The following is a 12,606-nucleotide window of genomic DNA, read 5'->3' as shown; positions in this document are numbered from 1 at the left end:
CATCAGACTCCCAGCCTCTACAATGCCTTCTTTCTCTCATTGCCTAGATCAGTGCTGTTAGGATGACTGCAGGAACAGAGTTTTCAAGTCAACTTATTTGCATTTCAGAATTATCTCCTGTCATCAGTCACCGGGTCTGCCCAAATGCACCCAGAATTACCTCTCAGCAAAACAAAAGACGTAAGCCTTAGGGTGGGCAAACAGGGAAATAGTCTCCTGGCTCAGCTCAGAGATCTGAAGCTTCCTGCTGCCATCCAAGTGATAACAGCTTCTTTAAAAAGACAGTGGGTGGATGCTGACCAGCACTAATTTTAGATAAGTAGGATCTGGTGTCATGAGAAGGGGTGCTTTATTTTTCCAGGGTGTGTGAGACAGCAATAAACACAGGGAGTAGAAGAAGGGCATGGGCAAAAGGGATTGAAAGATTGAACTGGTTTATAGCTACCCTTTTCTACTGGAGTCAGTGACTACCAGGTTGTTCTCTGAAATAATAGAATGAATCATAGAACAGTTTGGGTTGGAAGGGACCTTAAAGATCATCTAGTTCCAACCCCCTGCCATGGGCAGGGACACCTTCCACCAGACCAGGTTGCTCAAAGCCCCATCCAGCCTGGCCTTGAGCACTGCCAGGGATGGGGCATCCACAGCTTCTCCGGGCAGCCTGTGCCAGTGCCTCACCACCCTCACAGGAAGAAATTCTTCACTAATATCTAGTCTAAATCTACCCTCTTTTAATTTAAAACCCTTACCCCTTGTCCTATTGCTACAAGCCCTAAAAAGTTTGTCCCCATCTTTCTCATAAGCCCCTTTTAAGTATTGAAAGTACTGAATACATGTTCACTCTGCTTACTTGAGTTAAACATTGGTTAATGAAAACTAGTACTGCTGCTACTGCTGTGGCTTTAAAAAATGCTCTGGCATTCCAAAAATACAATTAGTAATTGAATTGAAAATTGAGATGTCTGGCTGAAGTCTGTGTTCCACCAAATAAATTGTTTACATTGCGTTTTTCAGCACTGACTTAAGGCTGTCTACGCTGAAGTCTATAGCAAAACTCCCCTCTTTGAGGCCAGGCAGGGCATGTTCAAACAGCCCCCCTGAGTCTTGTTGAACAGGAAGGGGCGTCCCTGCCTGCAACTTGTTCCCAGGGGGTGGAACAGTGTAAGTGGGGGGGAGTCAGGACAGCACAGAAGCTGGAGAGTGTTGGTATTCACAAACAATTGGTATTTACAGTTTCCTTCAAAATAATGAGGTATATGTGGGAATGCCCTGCTATTCAGAGGCAGGCAACAAACAATTGTATATACCTTTAATCAATCGCAGGTTGTTTTATTTTGGTTTTTTTTACAAAGAGTAAACACAGCCCAGAAATGGAACTTAGGAGAAGAGGAAAGGCAGTTGACAAAATTGCCTGCTTTCTATTACACTGACCTCCTAACATTTTCACCCAAGACTGAGAAACGTTTCGGCAGCCCCTGCATCACTGCAGCCAGTGCCCACTGCACTGTTGCTGGGGCGTGTCTTTCCCTCAGGACGTGGGGACATGACTTTATATGTGGTCTGTGACGCTACATTCCTCTTTCTTTGTGCAAAATCCCCAAGAGCAAAAACCTTCCAACTAGGTGACTTCAAAAAATGAATCAAAATGCAAAAGCCTTCAGAATGTGAATAATTAAACAACTGAGGTCAGAGTCATATAAGCCTGAAAGCTGACACAAGTGTTGGGCTGAGTATGGAAAGTGAGGGGCAGCAAGAACAGCTGCTGTGCGTGTTGCTTGGCTCCTAGACACCAGATGTGTACTGAAGTCCTCAGTATGCACTGCTGAGCAAGAACTTGTGCCACCTTCTATTTCTGGTCATCTGTCACTAGATGCCATTGTTCTCTTGCCCCTAAAATTTCATAGGTGGCACTAAAAGTATGTGCTTACATGCAGAGGTACAAGTCATTCTAAACTGCATTAACACAAAGCACCTCACTGGCTTTACAGCTACATGCTGCGTTTGCTCTTGTGGGAAATAAATTTCTTGCTGAAATAAAGCATCGTTGGGACCACAATACCAAAGTGTGGGAGGTTCTGGGGTTTGTTTCTAGTTGCTGTTCTGTGTTTTAATTATTTTTAAATCACAAGTGCTCTTAAACCATAGTATCTGGCTCTTTTACACTGTGACCAAACTTTGATTAAAGCAGTTTTCATACCTTTGACTCTGTTTTTAAGCTGTGACTAAAAAGACAATAGCCTATTCAAATACATCAATACAGAATGTGGACTAAAATGTTTTATATATATAATGTGTGCACTATTGGTTATTTTTATGAACTATTTAAATACCAGTCATTAAACTTCTCTTCTATACTGCAGAGCTGAGAAGCATCTTGACTTAAATAATAATGCAAATGTTTTTATTAGTCCTTGGGGCTACTGGATTGAGAAGTGTAGTTACTATATATGCTTCCAGCCACATTCTTGTTTTCAGCAACTGTATTTAACAGTTTGAACCATATGAAATGTTAACACTGGACTTCTAGGAAATAAACATCTGTCCAAGCCTTGCTGTTGTTTTCTTTCACTGCAGCGTGAGGAGTTAAGTTTCTAAAATGAAGCAATCATTGGAATGCTGATCCAGCCTCTTCAGGAAGAGCTGTGACAGCCGACTTGTCTCAGCGCTGCTTATCATGGGAAAACTTATTTCAGGGCCTCTCTGACAGTAAAGCCGCTATTTCCAAGGAGACTGATAACAGGCTGGAAAAAAAAGTTTTTTTCTAAACTGATGCTTAATAGTATGTCTTTGTATAATGAGTAAATGCTGCCAGCCAGTAGGATAACTTTGGGGAAACTAAAAGTAACAGTTCTATTCTGCCCATCAGCAGGGCCTTTAGCTACCAGTCACTGCAGAGGGCTCAAGAATGCCTGTGTTACGTTTGTGTCTAAGGTCTGCAGTCTGCAGCCTTGTGTAAAACAACAATGCAGCTTGGTGGGTTCTGTATGCAGTTTGCTAGCAAACACACTCAGTTCAGGAGAAAATGTGTTATCACTATTTTTGTTAATAGCCTTGGCTTTGCGGTAAACGTGAAATATGTAACACAAAATGATTCCTGCCTGAATGTCTTGGTCTGAGCTGACTGTCTTCACCATCAGTAGAAAGATGCATGAATGTAGGTGTTGTTTCTTAAACCAGATCCAGTAAACTACTGTGAAAAAGCCAGTTTTCTCTCTACTGATTTAATAAGAATCCCAATGAGTAATTCAAATGTCCACAGGTCAGGTAAGACAAATCCCGTCTTCTGTGCCTGGAAAGGAACAGCTCCAGGCAAAATACAGCCCTCCTGTCAGGAGGTGGACTCCTCTAGAACCTGTGCCCCACACTGTTCCCTTCTCCCTCTTAATCCATTCAGAATTATAAAGCAATTCCCTTTGGTCTTTCACAGAAGCGGTCAGCACATACAGCTTAGTATGTTACTTCTTTTCATGCCTGGAATCATGGAGCCATTTCTCCGCTGGATCCAGCCATGCCTGGGTGTGGGATATGTTGAAACATCCTACTTCATGGGGTCTTGACATAAATGGGATAATATTCAGCCTGGCTTCATAATGTGGAAAGCATTTGGCAGCGTTCCTAAATTCTTTCTGTTTAAACATGAGGAAGCAGATCACTTCTGCATACCAGCATTGATTTATAGAAACTGAAGGCCGTGAGGAGTCCTTCCATTTAAATTAAGCAGGCAAAACAAGAGTTCCTGCCTTCCCAGTTACAAGTTGGAGCCCAGTCACCCCCACACAGTGAAGGAAGCCACCAACCTGTGAATAGAGTGGTTAAACATTGTTTAAAACATCTACTACTTCTTTCGTTAAGTCCTTCACAAGGGCTACTGAAGGTACACTCCTCTATTTCTCTGTGGTGTTTTAAATGATTACGGGTAACTTCACAAAGCCTTAGAGTTTATTTTAATGCCTTCCAATTTTTCTTCCAAATCAAAGAACACAACCTTACTGTGTCTTGACAAAGCATGTGCATATTCACAATGGGAGAGAATCTCCACAGCAGAAGAAAAAATGGCACAGACACCGCTCTCCCCCATGATGTGAAAACCTGAACCTAATTTATTTTAGGCCTATGACATCCTGCTTCCCCTCCGCGCTACAGTACTGTTACTGTGTGAGCTTTACTGTATCAGCAGTGATACTAAGTTCCTGAAGAAGTAGATTTAAACTTCTGGGAGAGCTCTTCCAGCACCTCCATTAGCTTCTCCTCATCCTCAGGTGGACTGTGGGTGCTTGCCAGGGGTAAGTGCGTAGGGACTGGTTGCCTGTCTGGAAGACCAAAACAAAACAACAACAAAAAATCCTTATGGTGACATTTAACTACCTCTTCTGAAGATTTTTCTGCAAGGCCTTATAGTGCCAAAACATACCTGATGGTCTGCAAGCCATGAAATGTACCTTCTAGGTATCTGTAAACAATGTTAGTTAAGTATATCTTCTAAACCAGAAATGAAACTAATTTCATTTGTCTCCTGGAACTAAAATGATTGTCTTTAGACAAACATGACTTAGACTGGGGAGCAAGGCCTCATTTGCAGCTAAGGACAGTATAGATGAAGGAAGGACTGGTTGCGGTGTTACACATGCTCTGTCACTAGTCCAACTCCTGTAGACAAAGGCCAAGAAGTTGAGATTGCTGTTGCAGGCAGAGGATGCTTTGGCAGCAAGTTTTTCCTTGCCTCCTAGGTAAAGTTTCCGGTGCTACACAAATTCTCCAGCTGGGACTTTGTAGTCTGGATTATTTTCAATCTTAAAATACTTACTTTCATCCTTAAAAATAACAGCTAAATTCTAAATGCTAAAGAACTTCAGCTAATTGCTCAATTGCCTGAAGTAACATGTATCCAATAGAAAGATGTGTGACCAAATTTGCTCCATTTGATGCTTTGCTTGGTTTTCCAAATCTCATACTCCTCAGTCTGTGTAAATATAGTTGTATCACCATCCATTCAAAGGGATTTTTCTCTGAAAAACCTGGTATCTAGAGCCCGGGAACATTAGAACAGTGCTCTCAGATGTCTATGAAACAACGGTCAGAGCACTCGTGCAGCACTGTTAGTCTATTAAATAAGCCCAACTTCTGCAGTAGCCAGCTGAGACTAAAAGAACAAGCGGTTGCAACATTGGGCAGCAGATTTCTCTGAAAACATATCAGGCTTCCCAGGGGAGCAAAGCTGTTTGCTCTCTTAAGAGTAAATGTTGTAACTGGCTGCACAAGCCATGAAACCTCTGCTCATGGAAAACTGAGGAGAGGGAAACACTCAGAGGAATGTTCCCTTCTCCGTCACACAGAATATAAACTGCTTCCTACCTGCTTCCAGTAGCTCGTACTAAAGTTTGGGAGCTATGTGTGAAAGCCAGGTTCAGAATCACAGAGAAGATGCTTCTAGTCTTTGGAAAGCAGAACTCTGTCAAACATTTTTTATTTATTTTGGCAGATGCAGAGAATTCTGGTTGTACGAGTCATGTTCTCACTTCCTTTTTTTCTTCCTCAGGAAAAAAAAATTGCTGGCTTTGGTTTGCACTTAAAGGGAACAGAATAAAAGAATGGAGGAAATGGAGGGAAGGTGTGACTGATTCAGGAAATGGCTGTCAAGGACCAGAAGAGCAGACTCTGTGGTAAAGTGCTCCTGCTCACAAAGTCCTTTACTGAGCCTGAAGGCAGCCCATAGTAAGCTGTGGCTTCCAAAGGGCAGTAGGAGAGAGAAATAACTGACTTCTTCACTCTTTGAGAAGCACAGGACATAGGCACAGGACTTCTCTTGCAGCCTCAAGAGCAGTCATGCCAAGGCCAAAGCTCTCAAGAGTCAATAGCTATAGCCAAAGGGCCAAGGCACGTTCCCTGTTTACTGAAGCTGGGGGTAGACAAAGACCAAAAGCAAGAGCCTGGTGGAATTATGACCTAGAGAGACAGCAACTGAGCAGGAGCATTAGGACCGGAAGAAGGTGATAGGAGTTTGAAAAAGGCAAAGCCTGGTTCTACAAAGAAGACTGACTAGCTGGGACGTGGGTTTTCTGCATGCACCGCATGATGACATGAAAGAGGTCTGGTTAAATATCTGTCAGACAACACTGTGACTACCTGGGAGGGGACAGATGGGACAAAGTCAAACCAACTCTGGAACCAGGGTCTGAGCTTCCTGCGTGCTCCGCCTAGAAATTCAGTGAATCAGGATTTGAGTGCCACATCCAACAAAAGTACTGGGCTTCTGTAAGCAATTAACCCATGCTTTCTTTTCTCCTTCTGGACTGACCTGCGTGACCATTAAGACATCTATGCCTACAGCTGCTTCTACTTAGATGTCTGTCATCTGCCTGGGAGAAAAGAAAGGCTCTGCCCTATTTTTTCCATTCCCTAAGCTTAGAGTGCCAGAAATGCCACTGTGCTCAAGTCCCTGCCCAGGACTGGAGAAAGGGGGAACTGGCAGTTTTAACTAGTATGAAACAGTAGGAAGAAAAGCCTGTCAAAGCAAAGCCAACCCCCAGTGCTCTGTGAGAAGGATGCTAGTTTCCCAGCATCATAAAAGATGCTGTTTGACTGCTGTGATTCACTTTACCTTGGCACAGACCTGTGTACAGCCATTTTCATTTAAAAAATCCCAACCCTCCCTAAAGAAATGCTTTAAGTCTCTATCAGCTACTTTAGAGGACAAAACCAGGAACATAACACAGCTGTTCTCTGGTTGCACAATGCTCACTTAAACCTTTAGTCTTGGAACAATTTGAAGAAATGCTTTATCCTTTGAACAATGGTTGCCTGGTTGACCTTTCATCACCTTTCAAGCCAGACAGGGATCCCACAGTTCAGGCAGCTTAGGGATCTCCACTGCTTCGCAATGTAAAACAATGCCAACTTACCTTGGAAGAATAAGCCACTCGGTAACTTTGTTGCTTCAGATGCTACTGCCAACCATACAACAGTATCAGCTCCCTGGGCCTCTGTGCGCAGGGTATTCTTCATCTTCTGGTAGAAATCTGGCATTGATGATCTCACAGCTAGAAGAAATAACACCAGAATGGTGGTATGACATGCAAGACTTTTGGTTTTGGTTTTTTTTTTTTTTTAAAGCAGCTTAAAATTGAAATTGTGAATGTAGGAGAAAGAGAAGGCATCTCAGGAGTTTATGAAAGAAAAAAAGTATTTCCCCATAGCTAGGGCTACAATGACTTGTGGTGGAATAGTGCTAAACTGCCAGATGATCCACCAGTTGTTTGTTTGAGTCAAATTACAGGGATAAAACTAGTAGGAGCTGAGAATAAGATCAGTGAGAGGTTTCTGAGCCTATTCCATTCTACACTGCAAAGATGTAAGACGTGGGAGAAACAGAAATACCAAAAACCCGAGTATTCTAAGAGGATTTTTAGCTCTTATTTCCTCAACAGTTTTAGGAAACCAGTTGCAGCATTATATTTAAAACCTGTATGGTGAACAGTACCTAAACCAACTACATAATTCATGTTTAAACCGTGGTTTCTTTTTATTTTGTCCAACAGGTGATGATTGAAAGCCCATCCCCTGAGCTGTTTATTTTTGGAGGTTGGAGAGTCCTTGAACTTTAAGGTGGAATACCTTTACGGTTCATTAGGTTTGAAATTCACAGAGGATCTGATCTGCAAAAATAAATATATTTCCAAGAAAGATAAATACTAGGTTATTTAGTTGGAAAGGGCAGTTTTCAAGTATAAAGTAGACAGGGAAAATATTTCTGCCATCAGAAGCAAATCTGGGGAACTGCATCCCTAGAAAAGACCTAGAGATCAGACTGCTGGTCTGCATCCAAAGCTCGGGTGTTAGGGGCTGGTAACACATTGCAGAATGCACCCCGCATACTGGATAACTGATGCTGGCCTTCCTGCTGAGACACAGTCACTGAAGAACAGCTGCAGCTCAGACAAAGGACTGCCTGGCCAAACACTGCTTCTTGATGGCAGTAAATGTTCAGAGGAAAAGGAGAGGAACAGGGCTTGCACAGTGGTGCATACTCCATTTTCCTGTATGCCCTTGCAAATTCCCAATGTCTGCACATAGGTACTTACAAAAGCAGAAGCTCTGTGTGTTTAACAGTCCCACTACAAATGTAACTTAGAGGTTAGCTTAAAGCACTATGGCTCTGCTGTGCATTTGTGCGGGGCTGGAACCATTCGTTACCCATTATTATTCTCTGGATATAGACAGATAGCAGACACTGTACAGAACAGAGCTACCAAGGGGGTACAAAACTACTGCAGACACCAGTCGGGAGCCAAGACATCACTGCACCTCTTGGAGAAATCTACCAGAAAATTTCTTTTCTCTTTGCTTTTAGACTAATCCAGAAACGAAAAAAAATTATAGCGTCAAGCGGATGTTACCTGGAGTGTCTGCCCAGCCAGGATGCATAACAGAGAAATGGATGTTTCTGTGAGCTTTTGCCCATTGTTCTGTCAAGACAACTTGCTGTCTCTAGGACAGAGCAAAAAGAGCCAGACTAGTATCAAGTTCAATAGCCTGCCCACCAAGTTAGTTCCCAGGGAGATAAACTACACCCAATGTGCTGTAAATACCAGGATGTTTATATAGAGCAGAAAATATACCCTTGCTCATCCTGATTGAATTTATTGGATAATTTTTTCAGAGACCACCATGGTCATTGCAATCCATATCCTGGCCACAAGCTTACTTTTTAAAGTGGTTACACTGCTTTTACTGACCACGTCTACTTGCTGCAGAGTGTCGGTAAGAACTAAGAAGGCAGGAAGGGTTTGTCAGCACAAGACAGTTTTCCCCCTTGAGACTTATATCAAATCAAATTCAAGTCTAGCCATGTTCTCTGTGCAAGATGGTATGCACTCACAGGTGCATGCCATCATACTCTTGAATATTACTGCTGGTGCATCTCTGCACGAATTGGATGCAATGGGAAAGCAACAGTGAATGTCAGGCTTTTTGCAAAGCAGATGGTATAAGCTGCCTAGCAAACAAGTGCTGGGCTTTGTTTTCAAAACCATGGACCGTACCTTGTTTTGTGCATACACCATAGTTCCATCAAATGTCCCGTTTTCTGACTGCAAGTCAGATACGTTTAATTTTTGAACTAGCATGCCCCCAGAAGAGACAGTTATCTGTAATCAAATGAATGAAAAGCAAATGAATGAAAAGCAAAACCAGGAACTCCCCACAATTTTGCTCATGCATGTAATGTTATCTTCAGGCCATATTTGGAAGTCCCTAGGGAGCAGGATTCTTCTGCACGCTCTTAGCACTATGCTTGTGCTCATGTGTGGAACATACCTGGAAATGAGGTGGAAGAAAAAATATTTTTTAGAAAGTGATTTTCATTCAAAGTGGTGTTGACTCCTCCAGGGAACTTCGTGCTCCTTCCTTTTGAAAAGTAATCAGGAGAAAGAAAATAGCAGGATAGCACTATTTGTAGTTTATATGTTTAGCATTTATCAAATTATTAAAATTATTATATATTTTTATTATCAAATTATATAATTAGGAAACAAGAGATTGTACAAAAACTTCAAAAATTTCATTTAAAAAAGAAGTATCCACTGTCCTACTTTATGCCAAGACCTGTGAGGTTCTTTTAAGCCTGTACTCCTATTATAGGCATTTTGCACTACACTGCAGGAGATGCCTTGCCCCAGGGAAAGTAAAAGGGGAAGTTTCCAAAGGAAGCGTTTTGTACTCTGATTTGCAATGAGGGGTGGAGGGTTGTGGGCAGGAGTTTTACCTTGGAGAAGGAGGTTGTTAGCAAAATCCCAGAGGATTCTCAAGATGCTTACAGCATTATAACTAATCCTGTATTGCTAGCACAGTCAAAGAAATGCTGTCACAAACCAGAAAGTAAGAACAGTAAAACACCGCTTTTCAACAGCATAGCAGACTCACCACTCTGGCATCAGCTTCTTTTTCCAGGAGGGGCAGCAGGGCAGTTGTCAGAATGTATGTTCCTAAAAGACAGAGAAGCACCAACATCAACTTTTCTTTCTAAAAAAGCTTTCTTCTCTCCCAGCCCTTCCCATCACAACCCAAAACCCAAAGTCTACTTCTGAAAATTGATCTGAATTTAATGAAGATAACTTTCTTCCCCCCCCCCCCCCCCCCCCCCCCCGCTGTTTCACCTGCGATATGCCAACTCAACCTGTAGCGGCCCTCGTTGCTGCATACTTACCGAAGGCACATCGGTTATTTTATAGACTTTTATGTTTATTGTACCCATAAAGCAAACTGCTCACTACATTCAGCTGTGACTCTGAAGGCAACATAGCTCAGGTAAGAATTTCCTTGGGGGGGTGGGGTGGGGGGTGAGGGTGATGCCAATGAAGAAACAGGGAATGCTTTTCCCCTCCACGTGTGGTAAATATACATGTATCTATGCTGGGTCATGAACAAGAGAAGAAAACTGTGCTTCACGCTTGTGTTTCTTAGAGCCTTACATATGCACTTGAGGCTTGCCCATTTTTGCCTTCACACTGTGAAATCACTTAGAGTACACTGACACTTTTGATTTGTGTTGCACACAAAAACTGTCTCTTAAATCCCCAGCATGACTATTACAGAAGATAAGGAATCCTTAGGGGGAAAAATATTAATGTTGCATGCCCAAGGCTGAGCTAAGATTACTTGCAGAAACTTAACTATGTCCTTCCTCACTTTGATCGTGTTCATTTAGCATAGATTCGCACACACCACACAAATATATTCCATTACAGCTGTTACCATGACCAGCAAAGTTTGTTATTCAAAACATTGTTCAGCGCTAGTATATTTGATTCAGACACACCTCGTGATGTTTCACCCGCCCAAGTGCAACAACAGGGATTTGGGTTTGGTTTTGTCTCTTCAGAAATGTTTAATTTTTTTCCCCTTTAAACTGTATTTTAAAAATTGCTTCATTCAAAGTGAATCTAGCCCCATTTAGTCTAGTGTTTCTGCATCAAGTGTAATACTTCTCTCTTATCTCTTCACAAATGGCTCTAGTTCAACAGTTCTATGTCAGTGATAAACTTTTTCCATGAGCTACTGAGGCCGTGTTTTTCACTAGACATGAGGACTCCAGCATGTGTCTTTATAACCTCACTTCCACAGAGGCAACGAGATCACCCAGTTAAAATACAGCATGTTTATAAATATGCTACCAAAATGAAACATGTTACATGCTTGGTGAACAAACCATTCAGTTCCCCCATCAGCCACAGCAGTCTTCATTTTCTCTATATAATCAGAGGAACATCCATATGCACACAATATATGTAAAACCCTGGCAACTCAAACAAAGCAAATGCACAGCAGATGAGTAAACACAGCCTGTCTTCAGCAGAAAACGCAAGCAAAGGCAGTTGCCAGTGAATAATAATCTCCCCTGGTAGAGGCGGGAAGACTGAACGATGACATCATTAGGACAAGAACTACTGCTGATTGTCACGGGAGACTGCTGCGATGCAATAAAAAAATATATTAAAAAAAAAAATCACTTCAGTACAAGCTGAGAGCCTGGATTAAATTTTGATTTGTCATTGACCCTTCAAATGCAAAGTAACATCATGTTTTGGTTAAATAAGCTGCATCTCCTAAAGGCAGAGCTGCAATGCACCAGCTATGACGATGCTTCATTTTACTGTCCTGCAGATTAATTTACGCTTTTAAAGAGCTTCATGTTGATTTGTTAGTTCTAAAGGGATGCAAAGATGAATGCATTAACATTGCCTCACTAACAACTGACTTTTGTTTTGTTTTCCAGCTGGATGAGAGAAATGCTCAGTGCCAAAAATCCTGCTTATAGCAGCTACAGCTTGTCAGAAGTTTATGTGCTTATTTAAAACCACAGAGTAACTGCAAAGCCAGCATCTCCCCTCTTTCTCAAGTTCATTAAGAATTCAGTAAATCCCACAGAGCCAGAGCACTCCATCTTTTTGCCCCACAAAACCACTTGCAAATTTGCTTTGAGGCAGAGCACAAAAAGACCAGTTTTGATCTCAGCTTCCTATGCTAAGCACTAGTATCTCAAAACACACACAGATGTGATGCATCAGGCATTAAAACTGAAGCATTTAATTTCTCCAGCTACTAAATACTTCACCAACTATTGTGCCCATTTGAAGTGTTCAAACACAAACTCCTTAGTACTTTAACAAATATACTTAGATATTATATGTCCTTGTTTGCATGGGCTGGTCTGTCAGGCAGAACAACCTGGACAAGAAATTTAGTATAATAATAGTAGAATAAGCATACCTTATTAATAAGGTATATTTCTCATTGAAATACGTCATCATCAATTGAAAACTCCACATTTTTAATCATGCAAAAGCTGGCACACAGCTTGATAGTTACATATAAACAAACAGGAAGAATGCTAAGTGCAGCAGTGTAGAGGCCTGGCACAGCCACGTACCTCATGGCATGTATTTTGCCAAGCACAGCTGTATTGCAGCACGCAGTAATATAGAAATGAATTTCTAAGTAAAAGAAGAAGCTGCAGATTAATGTGTTGCCTGCCACAGTCCTTATAAAAACATGAACTGCGTTACCAGTAAAAAAAAAAAAAGCAAAAAAGGAAAATTTTAGTATTTTTAG

The 12,606-nt window shown here is 41.7% G+C and overlaps 1 protein-coding gene across 2 annotated transcripts in view; it reads right to left on the bottom strand.

Annotated features, from left to right (window-relative positions):
- Positions 1 to 1,993: 1,993 nt before the first annotated feature.
- The window catches only part of DHRS12 (dehydrogenase/reductase 12), a 30,204-nt gene continuing 19,591 nt past the window's right edge, over positions 1,994 to 12,606 (bottom strand). Inside the window, exons 6-10 of one of the 2 annotated variants that reach the window (XM_080375120.1) lie at positions 9,919 to 9,980; positions 9,039 to 9,143; positions 8,394 to 8,484; positions 6,900 to 7,037; positions 1,994 to 4,310 (exon numbers count right to left, since the gene is read on the bottom strand). In XM_080375120.1, coding sequence (XP_080231246.1) covers positions 4,183 to 4,310; positions 6,900 to 7,037; positions 8,394 to 8,484; positions 9,039 to 9,143; positions 9,919 to 9,980 — 524 coding nt within the window. In that variant the 3' untranslated portion in view covers positions 1,994 to 4,182. Of the gene's footprint in view, positions 4,311 to 6,899; positions 7,038 to 8,393; positions 8,485 to 9,038; positions 9,144 to 9,918; positions 9,981 to 12,606 lie in introns of those variants that run through there. The other variant, XM_080375121.1, reaches the window with a different exon arrangement.

This window comes from Falco punctatus, assembly GCF_963210335.1.
Source record: "Falco punctatus genome assembly, chromosome: 2".
NCBI lineage: Eukaryota > Metazoa > Chordata > Aves > Falconiformes > Falconidae > Falco > Falco punctatus.
This window is presented reverse-complemented; position numbering and strand designations above follow the sequence as displayed.